The 20,000-nt window shown below is 44.6% G+C and overlaps 1 protein-coding gene across 2 annotated transcripts in view; it reads left to right on the forward strand.

Annotated features, from left to right (window-relative positions):
- Positions 1 to 14,887, forward strand: part of LOC145418402 (uncharacterized) — a 29,150-nt gene extending 14,263 nt beyond the window's left edge. For both annotated transcript variants that reach the window (XM_080286806.1, XM_080286807.1), the window contains exons 3-6: positions 7,198 to 7,350; positions 8,126 to 8,310; positions 8,807 to 9,206; positions 9,884 to 14,887. In XM_080286806.1, the coding sequence (XP_080142932.1) occupies positions 7,198 to 7,350; positions 8,126 to 8,310; positions 8,807 to 9,206; positions 9,884 to 10,234 (1,089 nt within the window). In that variant the 3' untranslated portion in view covers positions 10,235 to 14,887. The remainder of the gene's footprint in view (positions 1 to 7,197; positions 7,351 to 8,125; positions 8,311 to 8,806; positions 9,207 to 9,883) is intronic.
- The last annotated feature ends 5,113 nt before the right edge of the window (positions 14,888 to 20,000 follow it).

Here is a 20,000-nt window from a genome sequence, read left to right on the forward strand (position 1 = left end):
CAGACATTTCCTTGCTTTGATGTCTTCCTCGTTTCCCTTACTTGGGTTGTACTGCCCTCCATCTATCTACCTATCTATCTGTCTGTCTATCTATCTATATCTATTGCCAGACGCCTCTTCTAAGGGGTGGCCACCAACTCGCGTTCTTATCACTCGGTCCTTCGTCATTCGCCTGCCCTTCCTCCAGCTTACACACCCCTCTCTCATATATCTCCCCAACCCTCTGTCGCACCCTTGGTCTACCTCTCCTCCCCTACCACTCCACCTCACTCACTCACTCTCCAAGTTAGTCTCATATGTCTATCCACGCCATCCCTCCTCCTCATCCTAGGCCTCCCTCTCTCCTGTCCTCCTCCACCTCTCACACAGACTCTCCTAGTTAGTCTCTTATGTATATCCACTCCATCCCTCCATCGCAGCCTTGATCCCTCCCTCCTCCAGTCCTCCGCCGCCTCTCTTACGTACACTCTCCTTGTCAGTCTCGTATCTCCAGTTCCCCCCTTCCATCTCATCCTTGGGTCTGCCCCTGCACCTCATTCACATACACTCTCTCGTCAGTCACTCATTCTCCATCCTGTCATCATGGCCGAACCATCTCAGTGTTTCTCATGACATTCACACCGGGGTCAGACTGGCTCAGTGGCAACGCGCGCGCCTCACGATGTAGGTTAGCAGTTCGAGCCCACACCAGGTTTTCATGTAGGAGATTTAACGGTCTGTCCACGGCCATCATGCCCTGCCCAGCTGGATGCCCCTGCAGGTGGTAATAGCTTGGCGGAGTAGCCCCTCAGAGGCTGTCTACCGCGGCCAACACCTCCAACAGCACAGACAGGAATGTATCAGCGAAAGAAGACTGGAGCGACTAATGTGACCCCTTTACACCTGGGCGGTGGAGGAAGAGGATATTCATAGGCTCAGACGTACAGAAGTGATTAGATGGATGTGCAGTATGGTCTTCAATGCAAGGCCTGGAGGGGCTAGGGTGACGGTGGAAGACTTGAGAGGAAGGATGGGACTGGAGTGTATTGGTGAGATGGTTTGGGAGGAAGGATGGGACTGGAGTGTATTGGTGAGATGGTTTGGGAGGAAGGATGGGACTGGAGTGTATTGGTGTTGTGATGAGGAGGGGTAGACTGAGATGGTTTATGAGTGATGAGTTGAGACCCCATCAATGTTCTCTCTCTCTCTCTCTCTCTCTCTGTGTGTGTGTGTGTGTGTGTGTGTGTGTGTGTGTGTGTGTGTGTGTGTGTGTGTGTGTGTGTGTTTACTACTTTCAGACCCGGGCTTTCCCTCAACAGGTGTGCAGTTCCGATTCATGCGCACTTGATATATAGGTAAACACGCCCTTAACACCAACCTGGCGGGGATTTACTCAATGTGTGCTCTCAACGCCACCATTCTTGGGTAATTCCGCTCCCCGATTTAGTCGCATAGCTAAAGTGTTCGTCATCTTGCCTACCCTGATCACCTGCGTAGAGAGAGAGAGAGAGGGGGGAGGAAGAGAGAGAAATAGTATAAAATGACAAAGAGGGAGTTGATGTAGATAGATAGGTTGGTGGAAAATAGATAGATAGATAGATAGATAGATAGATAGATAGACAGGTTGGTAGGGGTTAAAACTACTTAATATAATACTTATCAGTTTGGTTTTGAAACATGGCGTGTGAAACCCTTAGACTTTTCTCACTTTTATTTATGTAATGATTCCGGGGGCTGGTTGGAGGAAGGAATGAAGGTGTGGCCCGTTGGTATGGTGATGATCTGGTCCCTCTCTGTTATATTTTTCTCTTGTATGTTTCCTGGACCTTAACTCATCCCTCCTGCCGGAATAAGAGGCGTGATGATGATGATGGTGGGGAGGATAGTGATGGATGATGATGATGATGAGGAGGAGGAGGAGGATAGTGATGATGATGATGAGGAGGAGGAGGGTAGTGGTAATGATGATGATAGTGTTAATATCTCATTACAACTCAACATTCAAGATGGAGGGATGGCAATTTTAGGCCAAGGTAGAGTAAAAGGGAAAGCAGTGTAATGAATGGTTGCTCTCTCTCTCTCTCTCTCTCTCTCTCTCTCTCTCTCTCTCTCTCTCTCTCTCTCACACACACACACACACACACACACACACACACACACACACACACACACACACACACACACACACACACACACACACACACACACACACACACACACACACACACACAACCTGCCACATCTTGTTCCCCCATCTTCTTTCTTCTCTTATTATTTGCGTCGAAAGTGCATGGTCTATAATTATCCTCAGGGGCCTCGTTTTGTCAGCAAATGTGGGGGGGACAGTCGGCATCATACTGCATTGTGCGCACCGCAGGGGGGGGTGCGTAACCCCCCGACCACCGGCGGAGCATTGTTGTAATGTGAAGGTAAATGTATGTACAATACAGCACAACATTGTATTGTACAAGGGTCCAGGCAAAAGACTGTCTTGTAATCGTTGTTTGTCACTGTGTGGGTATTGTACAAGGGTTCAGACAAAAGACTGTCTTGTAATCGTTGTTTGTCACTGTGTGGGTATTGTACAAGGGTGCACACAAAAGACTGTCTTGTAATCGTTGTTTGTCACTGTGTGGGTATTGTACAAGGGTCCACACAAAAGACTGTCTTGTAATCGTTGTTTAAATAATACACCAATATTTACTGTATAGGAAGCATTGCGTCATTAAGGAAATATAAACAAACGGCGTGACGCTGTTCATCCTGACAGTTGTCACCTACAACAGTGGGGGACAAAAGATACTGTCCCCCAGGATACAAAAAGTGGGGGGGACACGTGCCCCTGTCCCCCACCCAAACGAGGCCCCTGATTGTGCTAAGCTTACTGGCGACGTACGTGATTGAAGCTTCCCGACTGACTTCTCAGCGATGAGAGTGAGTTAGGGAAAGACACACCTATTTTATCGACGCAGAGAATTAGGTAGAGAGGAGGGAGGGAGGAAAGGGCGAGGAGGAAGGAGGGAGGGGGGTAGGGGGGAAACAGTTAATATACCTTGCTATTTCGACGCATATCAAGAGAGAGAGAGAGAGAGATTGACGCCAACCCAGTACCGGGAAGTGGCCGATTTGGCGCCAAAAATTCATGCGCACGCCATTTCTCTCTCTCTCTCTCTCTCTCTCTCTCTCTCTCTCTCGCTGTGGAAACCATTTTACATTCCTTTGGCAGTCTTTTCAGCCTTTGTTTCCTTCTCCCTTTCCCAGCCTCTTTCCATTTTTAGCCTCTCATTTCTTCCTCCCCTTCATGTACCTCCTCCCCACTCTTCCTCAATTTCCTCCCCTTTCATCTCCTCCCCTTTCTCCCTCATTTCCTCCTCCCTCTTCCCCTCCCTGTCCTCTCCTCCACCCCCCTTTCCTGGTTTTCCCTCTTTCTTATTGTCTCATCCTCCTTCTTCCCCTCCATATTTCCCTCTTCCTCTCCCCCCTTCTTCCTCCACATCCCCCTCTTTCCCTCCCCTCTTCTCCCTCTCCCCTCTTCACCCCTCGTCATATATGTCTTTGTTCTCCTTGGCATTCGTCCATATAGCCAAGCAGTTAGCACCACCACCCATGTGACTCCAAGTTCATTGCCATGCGCACCGGAAACACACATAGCACATTTATAGTACACTTAGCACACTCCTATAGCACACTTAATACACGTACATGCACGTACACACACATATATACAATCACACACACACACACACACACAAAATTACTCTACTTCTGATCCGACCACGTTCATTGTCATTTCGATGGGAAATTACACTTACACACACACACACACACACACACACACACACACACACACACACACACACAGGCTTAAACACGCAAACATACACTCACATCTACATATACACACAACAATAATTCGAAGGTGCGTGCGTGTGTGTGTCGTAGTTTAAATGATTTAAGGTGAAGATTGCGCACATGTATATACGCACACACACACACACACACACACACACACACACACACACACACACACACACACACACACACACACACACACACAGACTTCCGTGGATATACACAAAGACGCACATGCACATTCTCTCTCTCTCTCTCTCTCTCTCTCTCTCTCTCTCTCTCTCTCTCTCTCTCTCTCTCACACACACACACACACACACACACACACACACACAGATAATCCGGCTTGGCACACACAGCATACACACAGATAGGCTTACCAACACCACTCAAAGGTGAGAGAGAGAGAGAGAGAGAGAGAGAGAGAGAGAGAGAGAGAGAGAGAGAGAGAGAGAGTCCATAGATATAGAGAAACTTATAAGGAGGAAAATAGAAAGAGATAAAACGAGGGGAAGAAAGTGAGAGTGAGCGAGAGAGAGAGAGAGAGAGAGAGAGAGAGAGAGAGCTAGGACAGATGCCAACGACGGAGAGAGAGGGATAAATAAGGAACAAGGAGGGGAAGAAACTAAGTAAAGAGGTGATAGAAAAGTGTGTGTGTGTGTGTGTGTGTGTGTGTGTGTGTGTGTGTGTGTGTGTGTGTGTGTGTGGAGAGGGAGACGAAATGGGGTCTGTATTTCTCTTTCTTATTTTCGTGTGTGTGTGTGTGTGTGTGTGTGTGTGTGTGTGTGTGTGTGTGTGTGTGTGTGTGTGTGTGTGCAAGGAAAAAAGAACCAAAGGCCATCAAACAACTAAAAGCAATAACTGATCCAAATTGAAGATGTGTTCATTTCGAGATGCCTGGACACACTGCGTTTAAAAGACTGGAGGTCAGTAGGAAAAACAGACAGAGGGAGACAGTTCCAGAGTTGACCTCTTGGATAAATGAAAAACTGGGAGTATTACCTACCTACCCACCTGCCCATCTAAATACCTCCCCACCTTCCCACAGACTGACTTACCTACCTACAATGGAGGTCGTAGGCAGTAGGAAGACTGGTTGTATAAGTGCCTTGATGCCGTCTCTCTCTCTCTCTCTCTCTCTCTCTCTCTCTCTCTCTCTCTCTCTCTCTCTCTCTCTCTCTCTCTCTCATCAGTCCTAGGCGCCATTTTTCGATAAGACCTTAACTTCCTACGTATGGGATTATGTGAGAAAGTTACATAGCATACCTTCCTTCGCCTGCCAGCTCACAGTCGCGGGTCACAGGGTTACGGGGTGTTATTCTAAGTGGGTGATTGCATTGCCCTTGTCTTAGAAGGAATCACTGCACCTGAAGCCAATTATTACAGTGTGTAGCGGTTGTGCCTCAAGGAGCTGTAAAGACAAGTGCATCACGTGAGAGAGGCAGAGAGAGAGAGAGAGAGAGAGAGAGACTGGTAGATAGGTAGACATTGACAACAGATAAAGAATATATATATAGAGAGAGGAGGGTGAGGGGAGAGAGACTGACTGATAGGTATAGAGATATTGATAAATAGATAGATAGTAAGATAAAGTAAATAGGCAGAGAAAGACAGACAGACAGATGAACAGATAGACAGACAAATAGACTGTGTTGTGCAATGAAAAACGCAAAATAAGTCGCACAGGAAGAGGTGTTAACATAGGACGTTCAGAACACGCCGCTTCCCCTCTGAGTGATGTCAGTGCCATTGATGACGTCACTGGCTCCTCATTGGTCGAGGCTAAAAGGGGGCGGGTCTCAGCTTAGTATGACGTCAGCTCCTTTGATGACGTCACAGGCGTTTCGAGTCCTGATTGGCTGAGGGGGCGTGCCTTTGATGACGTCACGGGCCTTCTCGAATGCTGATTGGTCGTCGTCCAAAATTAGCTGGGTATCTCCGCGTGACGTCACAGATCACGTGTTGTTTATTTCTCAGAAGCGTCGAGGTCGTTTCACCTATAAAAAGTCTTTCATCCGACGGAACTGAGTCTCCTTGGTTACTAGTCAAATTTATCCTTCAGTCCGACTATACCTGGACATCAACTGAACTTGAAGGGGTTAGGGATGCGGTAGGAATAAGTCTCCCTGGTTACTAGTCAAATGTACCATCCATTTTGACTACACCTGGCCATCAACTGAGCTAAAAGGGGTTAGGGACGAGTTAGGAATGAGGTGAGAGAGAGAGAGAGAGAGAGAGAGAGAGAGAGAGAGAGAGAGGGGGAACGGGACAGGTGAGGGAGACAGAGAGACTGAAAAGAAGTGCTTATATCTGGCATGCCACACGGAGAACCAAGACACACACACACACACACACACACACACACACACACACACACACACACACACACACACACACACACACACACACACACAGACAAATACATAAGTAGGTATGGTATATACAAAGAATATATACTGTACATGCATATATTTGTGTATGTCAGTATATAATTGGCAATACCGATCGTGCGAAAGTTACTAGATTGAGAGAGAGAGAGAGAGAGAGAGAGAGTCAGGATAAATCTGTAGTGGTGAGATGGTGATGATAAAAATACTATTACATCTACTATTACCACTACTACTACTGCTATAAGTTGGATTGTCAGTAAGTATGGAGTCGCTGGAGAGTATCGCTACATTGCGTGAATGGATGGTAGGCGTCCCATCTGCAGAGTAGTATAATATCACTGTTAAGATTAGACTGGCAATCTTAGGTCAATATTTCTCTTCTTCGTGACTATAACTCTGTTGCTGTGTGGGCTGGGGAGGGTGAGGCGCATGCCAAGAGAGAGAGAGAGAGAGAGAGAGAGTGAGTTTATAGAAGAGATAGTCTTTTTTTTTTAGAGAGAGAGAGAGAGAGAGAGAGAGAGGAAGAGTTTATAGAAGAGATAGTCTTTGTTTTTTAGAGAGAGAGAGAGAGAGAGAGAGAGAGAGAGAGAGTTTATAGAAGATAGTTATTTTTTTTGTTTTTTAGAGAGAGAGAGAGAGTCATGAACTGTGAATGACGCCAACGCATAGGGCTTAGGGCCAGAAATACACACACACACACACACACACACACACACACACACACACACACACACACAAGCATCCACATAGGTAAATACACATGCATGCATACATACATACATAAAGTTCCTCTCTCTCTCTCTCTCTCTCTCTCTCTCTCATTGTTAATTCCATTTCTCTCCAAATTTCTTGGGAATAAATTATGTCTGTATGTATAGTTATTACAAAATCTGTATAACCTAAATTCCTCTTCTAGTGCGTGTATAGTCACCATTAATTTCTGTGTACCCTAATCAGCCTTTGGTTCTTCTTCCAGGGTGGTTGGCACTGGTTGGGATGGTCAGCCGATGCCTGGTTTTGGGTTGATCATCAGCATGTAATGAGTGTGTGGGGTGTGGTGTACGATGATGTGACCGCCAATGCCTTCTACCTGTTGGATACACCTATTGCTACCTTAGACCAGATTCAGGTGGGTGGTAGATAGATAGATAGATGGATAAAGAGATACAGTAGATAGATAGATAGGTAGGTAGGTAGATTGATAGATAGATAGATCAATGTTGCATGAGTTGTGGGGTGTGGTGTACGATGATGTGACTGCCAATGCCTTCTACCTGTTGGATGCACCTATTGCTACCTTAGACCAGATACAGGTGGGTGGTAGATAGATAGATAAATTGATAGATAGATTGATTGGTAGATAGAGTGATTGATAGATTGATAGATAGATGTTGCAGTGTGTTGTATACCAAATTCTTTATGCTTTCCATATTTCCCTTCAGAAATGTTGATGATGATTTAGTTTGTCATTCCTGAACCGAACCATTTCTCTCCTATATTTCTGGCCATGTGGATAGGACAGAGAATGAGAGACTGATAAGAAGAGTGTATGTGACTGAGGTGGAGGAGTAGAGGAGGAGGGGGAGACCGAGGATGAGATGGAGGAATAGAGTGGTGAGATATGTGAGAGACTGACTAGAAGAGTGTACAGTATGTAAGTGAGGTGGATGGAGAGACCAAGGATGAGATAGAGGGATGGAGTGGTGAGATATATATGAGAGAGGTGTGTAATTTGGAGGGAGGGCAGGCAAATGACAGAGGACAGGGCAGTGTGGCAGCAGTTGGTTTGTAGCCACCCCTTATGGGATTAAGGTGTCTGGCAATAGATAAATAGACAGAGAGATTGATAAATAGATATACAGTAGAGGTTTCAGTTCATATATTAATGTGGATTTTCTTCTCAGACGCGACTCACAGCATGTGGATGTTCGGTGCCAGAAGAGCTGGTGTGGACGGTGGTGTACCAGGTCGGGTCCGCACTGCTGCACATGGTCCAAGCCGGCCTACCTTACACACCCCTGGCTCTCGACAATATCTTTCTTCTAAGGGACAGAATTGCACTCGAGAATATGTTATCCAGGAAGCACAGGTGAGAGAGGAGGAACGTAATGCCTGGCTGAGAGTATGGACAGGCTGAACAAGTTGGCCAGGCTTAGTATTTGGCCTTTCTGAGTATAGAGTAACACAAGACCAGGCTGAGTGTAATGCTGATTTAAGGCCAATATTTAAGGCCAACCTGAGTAGAAGTGCTAAGGCCTGGCTGAGTATAAGACTAATAGAAGCTAAATATAAGACCAGTCTGAATAGTGATGTAAGGCCAGGCTAAGTAGCTATAAGATAACATATATATATATATTTTTTTTAACAGGATAAATACATTTCCATAACAGTTAATTATTTTCACAGATGGTTTTATTTTTGATGCTTCCACTTTTTTAGGTCCACCTTCAACTGGTTAATATTGTACTGACTCACCGTATATTATTAATTATTTATTAGGTGACCAAGGCTGAAGCACTCATTGATGTTGGAACCTTTATAAACGATACAAACTATATGATTATTTAATGATGTGTTTATTTCAGGGTAACAGGGTGCGGGTGTGAGTCCTGGCGGGGTGCGGTTGGCCACCAGCGGGCCACGGCGTCCGGTCCATCTGAGCGTTGTTTTGTCCACCACGTAGGTCAGGTCATCTTCGCCCTGACCACCTGCCACCTTCGGGGTCAAGCAGAGGGTAGTTTACCACCTTGCAGTCCGGTTGCAACACTGCGATCCCTCAAGCACCTCTACTCCCCTTCACTCCTGCGACTCCTCTCCCGAACACTGGCCGGAGGAGTGACTGTGGCCTGGGGTGAGGTGGGAGGCGGAGGCGAGGGTAGGGTTGCAGTGCGAGCGTTTCAGTGGGAGACTCAGTGGGAGCAGCTGGACCCCTGTCCTGAGGAGGAGTGGCCCCTTGGAGGATCACAGCCCTTGTTCCCTAGACAGGTTTGTCATTCTAGGGGAAGACTTGGACTTAGAATGACTTGACAGGTTTGTTATTGTAGAAGACTTGGACTTAGAAGAATTTGACAGATTTGTTTTCATAGGAGAAGAGTTTGACGTAGAATAATTTGACATGTTCTAGAAGACCACTTGCCCTTAGAATAATTTGACACATTTTTGATGATGATGGTGATGATCCATTTTATTCATTTTACAGTTTTAGTTACCATAGGATAGATATTTCAAACTGGGGGTGATTGATACAGCCATTATAAACTCCTGCAGTGTAAGAATGAGAGACTGACTAGGAGAGTGTATGGGAATGAGGTGAAGGGGGCAAAGGTGAGAGGAAGACCAAGGAAGAGATGAAGGGATGGAGTGGAGAGATATCTGAGAAACTGGCTAGAACATTATGAGTGAGGAGGAGGAGGAGATCTAGGATAAGATGGAGGGATGGAGTGAAAACATACCTACTTTAGAGACTGATTCAGAGAGTGTATGTCAGCGAGTGGGGGAGAGGGGGACAACGAGAATGAGGATGAGCTGGAGGGATGGAGCAGAGAGATACGTATAAGAAAGGGGATGTGACTTGGAGGGAGGGCAGGCAAACGACAGAGGATGGGGTGATGTGGAGACGATTATGATAGTGAGTGGTTACTAAGCCTCATATTCTCTTACAGGCCCCAGTGATATCAGGCAGTGACATTCCCTCCAAGACCAAGTCCAAATCAATCACTGTCAGCCGCTACCACTCCCGGGCACGCACCCCAGAGCTGACCCCAGGCATGCAGCGGGTTGGGGTCAGCTCAAGTCAGCACATGGGTCAGAGGAGCAGTGACCCAGGCAGCTTCCTACATGACAGTGCCCCAGTGCAGCTGGAGCAGGTGGTGATGATGGCAGCGGAGCAGGTATCAGGGCTGTGGGCAGCTGCAGGTGGGACAGGAGGGCTTGCAGAGGCAGTTTTGACCTCACCACATCGCCTCATTCAGCATGTCATGACGGCACAGAAGAAGCATTTAAAGACAAAGTGAATAGAGTAGAAAAAGCAGATATGCCTGAAAGACAAAGTGAACAGTGTAGACAAACATAAAAAACACAAAGATGAAGTGAACTATGTAGAAAAACAGAAGAAACACAAAAAAATGAAGTCAATTGTGTAGAAAAAATATATGTAGTCTAAGTAATGCTACCAAGTTCTTCAGAATACAGCCTTAAGGGACTTGTAGAGGCAGCTTTATTCAGCATGTCATGATTGCACAGAAGAATCACTTAAGACAAAGTGATAGGTGCAAAAGCATCTCTGGTTTAAATGTGTTGCAACTCAGCACTGTGTCTTTGATAGGAGAGGAACACTACAGAACTAAGTGTGTGGTGCAGTAGAAGCTTCTCAAGACGTCATAACTGCAGAGAACAAGATTCATGAGACAGTATTGTCATGCTGAGTATCTCTGGTCTGTCTAGCTGAGTAGGTTCATCAACAACAGGCAAGCAACTGCCCCTGTAACATCATCCTGTGCAGTGAACTGAAGTTCCCTTGTGGTTGACAGTGCCTTGCCACAACAAGGTGCAGGGAAGAGTGTATAGGTTTGGTTCCTAGATGGACATTGCATTTGCGTCTCCACCCAGTTAGCAGGGGCACCATAGTAAGCTTCACATTACTCCTTTAGTTAAAGTGAACTGGAAAGGACCCTCCTCAAGCACAGTTTAGTTAGAGCAAAGAAAGTACCGTATCTTAAGACCAATGGGCCCTCCTGCTTGACACTCCCGTGCCTCATGTGACTACAATATACTCATGTTACCTTCCAGGTTATTCTTTTGTAGCTTAATTCACATAGCTCTGTGGCACAAAAATACAATACTATGGCTCTGAATCCTTGCCGTGGCACTTTTTTGTGACTACCAACTTATCCCATTGTTACTTTTGCTACAGCTCCATGCTGAAAATGGGGAGATGGCAATTTTAGGGTAAGTTAGGGCAAAAGGGGGTGACCACAAACAAATCCCCACCATCCCTCCATCTCATCCTTGGTCTCCCTCTGCACCTCACTGACATAAACTCTTCAAGTCAGTCCCTCTTTCTCTATTTGGCTGCCCTCCCTCCAGTTCACACACCCCTTCTCTCATACTTCTCTCCATTCCATCTCTGTGTCTCTTCCTTAGTCTCTCCCTCCTCTCCTTCTTCACTACTCTCACATACACTCTCCTAGTCACTCCTATCTTTCTACTTCATCTCTCCATTTCATCCCTGATCCATCCCTCCTCCTCTCCCTCTCCACCTCACACACTTACACTCTTCTAGTCAGCCTTTCATATATTTTTCACTCCATCCATCCATCTCATCCTTGGTCACCCCCTCCACCTCATGCACATAAACTCTTCTAGTCAGTCTCATTCTCATCCTCTCCACATGACCAGAGTGACAGGGTCTGATAGCAGAGGGATCTGTTGGTCGCAAGGCATGCAGTGCACCCCTCTGGTTATATCAATGCCACCACATGAAGGCATCCATCTCTCTCACCACCAGAAACCTAAAGTGGATTAAGCAGTGATGACGACGAAGTGAGATGTGGTTACAAGAGAAATGGTTAGATATTTAAGTGGAGAGTTTGTAATACCTTTCCACTAGTGATTTATTTTGTGTGTTGTTATTATTATTATTATTATTATTATTATTTATTATTATCATTATTGTTAATATCTATCTATCTATTGCCAGACGCCTCAATCCCGTTTGGGGTGGCCACAAACAAATCGCCTCCAATATCATTATTATTATTATTATTGATTTTGTTCGCACTGTCCTCTATTCATTTTAACACAGTGTAACTTTGCCATCCCTCCATCTTCAAAACAGAGGTATAACAAACAATCTAACAGTAGTAATGGTGCTAGTCACAAAGAAGTGCTATGGAAAGTATGTAGAGCCAAAGTATTGTCTTATTCTGCCATTGGGGTGGGAAAGGAAGCTGGATGATGATGATGATGAAAAGGTGTAAAATGTATCTTGAGTTGGGACAGATGATAATGTTGTTGGTGATGATGGTGATGATGATGATATTAATGATGGTGGTGATGAGGACAGTATAGAATAAATCACTAAGGGGAAGGCATTACGACACCCCTATACTGTAGCCTTTATGTCATTAATTTTAAGCTTATATTTTGTAGTTTTATACTTTGATAATGTATAGTACATTAATGGTATGTTATTATGTATATTTCTCTCTCTCTCTCTCTCTCTCTCATATATTATCTTGGTGCTTTAAGTAATAAGTAATATTCAGGCGGCTTCATATATTTCACTCCACTTCCACAGTGCTGGTCAATTTCTCGTGTTTTGTGGGAGCAGTTCAGTCAGTGTTCTCAGTATCTACCATTTTATTCATATCCTGCACCAACACCCACACCCACACCAGCAGACTGAGCCATTCCCCAACACCCAAGACTCTGCCACATGAGTTTCGAGTGGAGTGCTATGTACGGACCACCTTGTGCTAACTCTAATACTTCTTTCTTTCCCCTGGATTTTTGAGATTGAGTTCTGGAAGTGAAGTTGAGATGAGTTGGAGGGAGGACAGCCAGATATTCCTGAGGGCATGTGGGGAGACTGTAGAGTGAGAGACTGACTGTCAGAGTGTATGTGTATGTGTGAGGTGTAGAGGAGGGGGAGGGGGGAGTCAGAGGATGAGATGGAGGGATGGGATGGAGAGGGATATGAGTGAGGGTGGCATGAGTTGGGGAGAGAGAGAAGAAAGGAATAATGAGGAACCAGCAGCAAGCATTAATACAGCTATATGGCGCTAAGGTGGGTGTTAAAGTGGTCTTGGCGTGAAATTGGTGTAAGGAAGAAAAGGTTAACGTCAGTGGTAAGACCTTAAACTGCTCGGGTCATGGAATCAAATGTCTAACCTGATAGGAGGAGAGGGAATATATAGGCCAGAAGAAACCTGAAAAATATCAAGCTGGGAGATGGAACAGAAGGGAAGAGGACAGAAAGGAGAGAAAGATAAGAGACAAAAAGCCCCTTTTAGTCGCCTTTCACAACAAGCAGGGATACTGGGGACGTATTCTTCCCCCCCTTCCCTAGAGGGATTGGAGAGAGAGAGAGATAATTGAAAGTCAGGAACAAAACTCCAGCTGTGGAGAGTTAATGTATCACTGAGACCATATAGTATACAGAGGTGGGATAGGTGTTGCCATTTTGCATATTATGCTTGAATGTGTCAGTCTGTCTGGCTATATATCTTGCCAGACGCCTTAATTCCATAAGGGGTGGCCACAAACAAATTGCCTCTCATGTCCCCAAATCCTCACACACACCCTTTCCTCTCCATCCCTCCGTCCCATCCCATCCCTGGTCGTCCCATCTTCCTGTCTTCCTCTACCTCATATACATACACTCTCCTAGTCAGTCCCTCATTGTCCATCCCCTCCACATGGCCCAAATATATGAGATTATTTCTCATAATGCTTTTGATCACATCTGCATCAACACCAGAACACTCCATTACATCCTCATTTGTCTCTGTCTCTTCACATAACTCCACATCCACATCACCACAGCGCTTCCTTGATTCCTTACATGTCCGTCTGTTTTATTTTGTTTCGTTTAGTTTATAAAGGCTCCAACATGCTTCCATGCATTGGCCTTGGTCACCTAATGGTGGCTGTCCTTTGCTGCTCAATTTCTGACAGCTTCCCTATTCAGTCCCCTAACCCTGAGGTCACACTCTGTGACCTTGTCTCAGGTCTTTTTCAGTCTGTCTCTCGCAAGCCTACCCCCAACGTTCACACTTTTCACATTCTGCACCCAATTGTCATCCCCCATCTTCTCCACATGCCCAAATCATCTCAGTTTACCTCTCCTCATCACAACACCAATATACTCCAGTCCCATCCTTCCTCTTAACTGTGATAAGCCTAGTTCCCCCAGGCCTTGCATTTATGGACCCACTGCACACCCACCTAATCATTGTCATTTCTGTATGTTTGAGCCTTATGAATATCCTCCTCCATTACAGCCCAGGTCACATTACCTTACGACTCTACATGCCCCTTTTCAGTACAGTATACATACAGGTGTTAAAAATGGCAAATCTCTCTCTGTAGACTATAGGACTTCTCTATATATAAGATGTGTGTGTATATTGCTGCATACAAACTAACAAGTATGGTCATAGGGTCTTGAATCCTGTGTTTTAGCCTCTTCTCATCATGTTTTTACTCTAGCTTGGCCCAGATTTTCAAACTTTCACATCTGATTTCACGTAGCTCTGTCTTAGAGCGACAGTGTTACCCAATTTCCATAGCACTTCTTTGTGACAAGCAGCATAGTCTTGTGTCAGTCTGTTCATACTAAGCACTGAAGATAGAAATATTGAAATTTTAGGCCAAGTTAAAGTAAGAAGAGTATAGAACCAGATGATTTTATTGAGCTTAGGGAAGATCGATTGTACTAAATGAGTCAGTGAGGACTATCTAACCAGTTCAGTTCAAAAATCTCTCTGAAGCTGAACAAAAACATCTAGGAGGGGAGGGAGGGGGGGAAGGTATTCATTGCCCTAAGGACCTACTGTGCTGGTAACATTTTGCATCTCGAGTCAAACATCTCATTTATAATTCATACTTATGCCCTGTGATCTAACTTAGCGTTTTTTTTAACTTGACACTATTAAACATTTTGAAGTTACTGTGTTTCATTTTTTACCCCTCGAGAAAAGGTGTTGATGTTTATGCCTCTGAGGTGGTGTCAGGAATTCCAGGGCTTGAGTGCTGATTGAACGAGAGCGTGCCCCATCCTGTAGTGGAGACATTGTAAATTTGTGTTTTATTAGTATTGTTTTTAATCTGGACCCTGCCTCACCTCATCCTGCATTGGGAAAAGAGGGCTGGATAATGATGAAAAAATGTGGTCTGTGGGGGTGCTCACCATTCACTCAATATGGTGCTCCCTTCAGGCGATTTAACACTATGATGAGGCAAATTATTTCCTCTATCTTTAGAAACCATTTACTGTACTATGGTGGGTGGTAACCATATAGCCAAGTTGATGCCTGCATTCTAGGGTTTAGGTCAGGTTGTGGACTGTGGCTCACATAATGCCATTCTGAGGTAAGACTGGTCACCTTCATATTGTGTTTGCGGCTTTGGAGATTTAGTAACACTTCTTTGTTAGAGATTAGTTCGTTAAGCCTCCTTGTTCTCTCTTATTGTATGGAAGCAAACTGTATTCTTGAACACGATATACAGTAAGTAGCATATACGAGAATGTTAGGGTCTTGGGGAGGTAAATGAGAGAGAGAAGGGGTGGAGATTGCATATGTCCATTCTTTGGTTACTTTTTTTCTAATTAAACTCGCCTGGTGTAGCTGCCTTGCTGGGAGAGGTAACTCTCACGTCACCCTATCAGGGCTATATGATCTATCAAGGTCTAGTTCGGGGGAGTAATCCCAATTTTGCATTAGCAAATTGAAAAGGCGCGGGTAGTTAGAATCCATATGATAGAGAGCACAACAGCCAATCAGCGACCGCGTTACATTCCCCCTTTATTTACATCTCGCGGCTCGACCAATCCGGTGCGCCGTTTCATTCAGCTTTCATCTGTCACGTACGAAGTGATGGTGTGCGTTCATCTCCTTATTTTTACCTCATTTTGGAGAGAGGAGTGAATGCCAAGTCGTTATTACACAGTAAAAATGTGGACAAACAACTCGTGGTTATGTAGAAGAGCCAGTAGACCCGCTACAATGTGAAAAAGGATCTTGGGAAGTAAAGTAGATTTGGATTTCAACCCCTTGTACTCCGAGCCATTATCATCTCGTATTTTCACTCATTTTGATGGGTTGAGTGAGTGCTGTGACTTTATTATACAGTGATAAGGTGGATGAGTAACCCATGGATATGTGGAAGAGGCAAAATCGCCGCCATGAGTATTAAAAAGTATAGACCTATTGTGAAGCGAAGTAGAGGACAGTACGGTAGTAATCTTGGCCCGAACCCAACGTTGATGCTGGCAGTTTTCATCTCGTGTTTTTGCAAATTTTGGTGGATTTTGTGAATGCCATGGAATTATTATACAGTGAAGAGATGGATGCATAACTCTTCTGTGTATAGCAGTAGGAGTGTCACTGCATCGAGTGATGGAAAGTGTATTGTGAAGCGAAGAAGAGTACAGTATTCTTGTCCATACTGCAGCCTGAAGCATATTTTAGTGGATTTGGTGGATGTCATCATTATTATACAGGGAAAATGTGGATGAGTAACCCGTGGATGTGTTTAAGCAGCAAAGTGGCCACTGTGAGTGAAGTAATGTGTGAAGTGAATTAACAAGTGTTTCTCTGCCCATGTATGTACCAGCAGTCTGTTTTCATCTCATATTTTTGCCATTTTTGGTGGAGTTAGTGAATGTCAGGGCTTTAGGATACAGTGAAAAGGTGGATGAATTACCGGTGCATGTGTGGATGAAGCAGGAGTCACCGCTATAAGTGGAAATGGGGAATATTGCCTTTAGAAATCTTGGAGTCTTGACAGTGGGATGAATAGGCCAAGGAAGACGGCACAAATGGTAAGTTGTATTCGTTTATTTGAAGGTGGTTCTTGTTAATTTGAATTATTTCCACAGGAAGTCCTCATCAGCATCAAAATTTTCAGTTATTAATACATTCAGGCCAATGGTGGTGTATTATAATTTGATTTTAATTATACGGCAGTTTTATTCAGTTTAGGGGATACTTTTCAAACTGGTTAGATGTACCTTCATTTACCACCTCATCAAATCAATCAGTCAGTTTATTATTATTATTATTTTTATTATTATTATTATCAACAGCACTTTCAGCGTTCACATCATCGTCATTACTAGCACCATCCCCACCAACACCAGGACACACACACTCACACACACACACACTAGAAGATGTGATGATTTCTTATAGTTATTCAGTCTTCATAATGAGCCTTTTCATGTATATAGTAGGCAGTAGTGGTTAGGCAAAGTCTGATACCTCTTCCTAAGTGATTTATTTTGCTTAATACACCTTAACATTCTTCTCTGTTAGGTATTTGTACTGTATAATTTTTAGATTTAGAAAGTACTGGTATGAGAAGTTTGGTAGCACCTCTTTATAAGCTATTTATTTTGCATATTACACACATGTAGATGAGGTGGAGGGAGGGAGAGGTAGACTGAGGATGAGGTGGAGGGATGGAGTTGAGAGGTATATGAGGGAGCGGGGGGTGAGTTGGGGGGAGGGTAGTCAAATGGTGGGTGACAGAGCGACTTGGAGGCATTTTGTCTGCGGCCACCCTTTGCGGGATTAGGGCGTCGGGCTATAGATAGATAGATAGATATGCCAGTACAGGTATACTTCAGTCTACAGTACCCCTAGGTGCGATACCCAAGCTTAGCGATGGGGCTGGAAATACCACCATACCCCTCCTAACAATGGCCAAACCCAGGTGTAAAGATGGGTCTTCATTATTTTCTACCGATTATGATATTTTTTACTAATATTGTTTGTTTAGGTTGATTTATAAACTGTTTTTGGCCTTAGATTAATGTGTTTTAGCCATAGGCGGTGTGAACCTTGTCATTTTGGGGTGCAGATTACTAACTTTGATATTTTCCGAACATTTGATGATTTTCAGATTTTATTTATTGGTTTTAATGAGTTATTTACAGGTGTTAGGCACAGGTTAACTTCTTGTACAGCTGTCAGGCCATTTGGTGTGGCTTTAAACTTGTTTTTGGACTCATTGGGGTCGGTTTAGGACTTGGTTGGGGGGGAAACCCAAGGCTCAGAAACACATCCCTATACATTACGTGTTAAATCTACCCTGAGATACGATACCCCGCTAACAATGGATTTTTACTTAACCAATTGCATGATTATACTGGGTATAGCTACTGGTACCTGTTTTAATATTTTAGGTGAATAAGACATTGAAATGCCTTTTCCTTAGTGATTTATTTTACCCATTACAGGTTAGCATTGTCTTTGGTGTAATGATCTAGGTGGCATAGGCTAGCTAAGAGGCTCGTAGCATCACTTATTGTTGTTGTTGAGGAACCTTGGTTTGTCTGGCTGACTGGACCCACCAACCACAGGCAAGCAATTACCCCTTCAGTGCCATCTGTGCAGTGAACTTCCTTGCCATACAATGCCTCACCGTAGCGAGGTGCAGGGAAGAGTGTGGAGGTGTGGTTCCTTGATGGACACTGCATTTGCATCTCTCCACCCATTAACAGGGGCACCACAGTAGGCTCCACACCATCTTGTTATTCTGTTATATGGTCATCACTCAGTGTTGTTAATGGTTTCCTGAGTTAGGCTACATGATACCATTAGGCTGGTCACTTGATGTAGTCACCAGAAGTGGAAAGAAGAGTAATGAAAAGTGATGGAAAGGATGAGAGAAATGGGAAGAGAAGAGGACTGACAGAAAATGAATGATAAAGGTGAAGGAAGAGGTAGGCAGCACTACATCAAATGAGTGGATGATGGTTGCCAGTGCCTACCACCATCTCTCCTAGCTATAGTTTATAGGATATACAACATATAGTACATCTCTTATAGTGTATGTATCAAAAATAAACCTAAAATAGTGGAATTACTATAGAGGTATGCAGTGTTAGTTTGAGTGTAGCAGTGGTCGAAATTAGTCAGGGGTGGACTGATATTACGCCATTGTGACTCCTCTGGGTTGAACTGGAGAACTAGGACCAGATAGGTTGCGGTCAGGCCCATGATCCATGTGAACGTGCTATTTGTTAGGCTGGATGGGGAGAGAGGACGGTATTATTAGTGAGATGGTACTGGTATGCCATATAAGGGTAAGATACACACACCTACATACACGCTGATAAGTATACACACACACACACACACACACACACACACTCTATCTCTGTCTGTCTATCAGTCTCAGTCTGTCTGTAGCTGTTTGTCTATCTGTCAGTCTTCCATGCATTCATTTTATGTGTAGGCTGTCTAGGCTAGCCTATGTGTCCTCAGTCTTTTTGCCTGCCTTCCTGTCTATCTTTTCATCCCTCCATCTCTTCATCTATCCAGTCTGTTTGCCTGTCTTGGTCTATCTGTCTGTCTGTATCTCTGTCTATTTGTCTGTAGTAAATCTGGCTCTCTTTCTGTCTGTGGGATCTTTATCTTTTATCAGTCCATTTGTCTGTCTGTTCATCTGTCTATCAGCCCATTCAGTCTTTCATCTCACCTATCCATGCCCCATACGAGCACATGGTGTGGGTTAGCCTCCATCCTGGAAAGCATTGCAGACAGTGTGACTTGCTCTGTGCAGATCCCTCGCGATTTATACACAGCTTCTCTCACGGCTGTTTGCAGTATCCGGCTCTGAAATGTGAGAATCGAGGTGTATATATCGTCATAATTAGCAGCAGCGTCGTCGTCATCGTCATCATCATCATCATCATCATCATCATCATCACCACCACCACCACCAGTCTTAGTATTATTTGCAACTCTATAACCCAGTATTAAAGTCGTGATAGTTGGTCAGTTCCATCAGATGATAACTTACGGCCATAGCCAGCTCCTGACCCCTGGTGCAGATGAAGTGTAGTCGTTTTATGGTCTCACACAGCGGCACCAGTGTTATAACGAAGAGAGTTGAGCAATCGCCATCGAACGTCGGGATGGCACAGAGGACGAAGAGGTAGGCCAGGGATTTGAGGAGGAGGAGTTCCAGGCGTACGTGGAGGATTCTGCTGAAGATCTGAAGTGAAAAAGAAACGAGAAGGTTGTCAGCAGCAGTGGCGGCCCTTTA

This window comes from Coenobita brevimanus, chromosome 114, assembly GCF_032717465.1.
Source record: "Coenobita brevimanus isolate Jiangsu-jjx chromosome 114, ASM3271746v2, whole genome shotgun sequence".
NCBI lineage: Eukaryota > Metazoa > Arthropoda > Malacostraca > Decapoda > Coenobitidae > Coenobita > Coenobita brevimanus.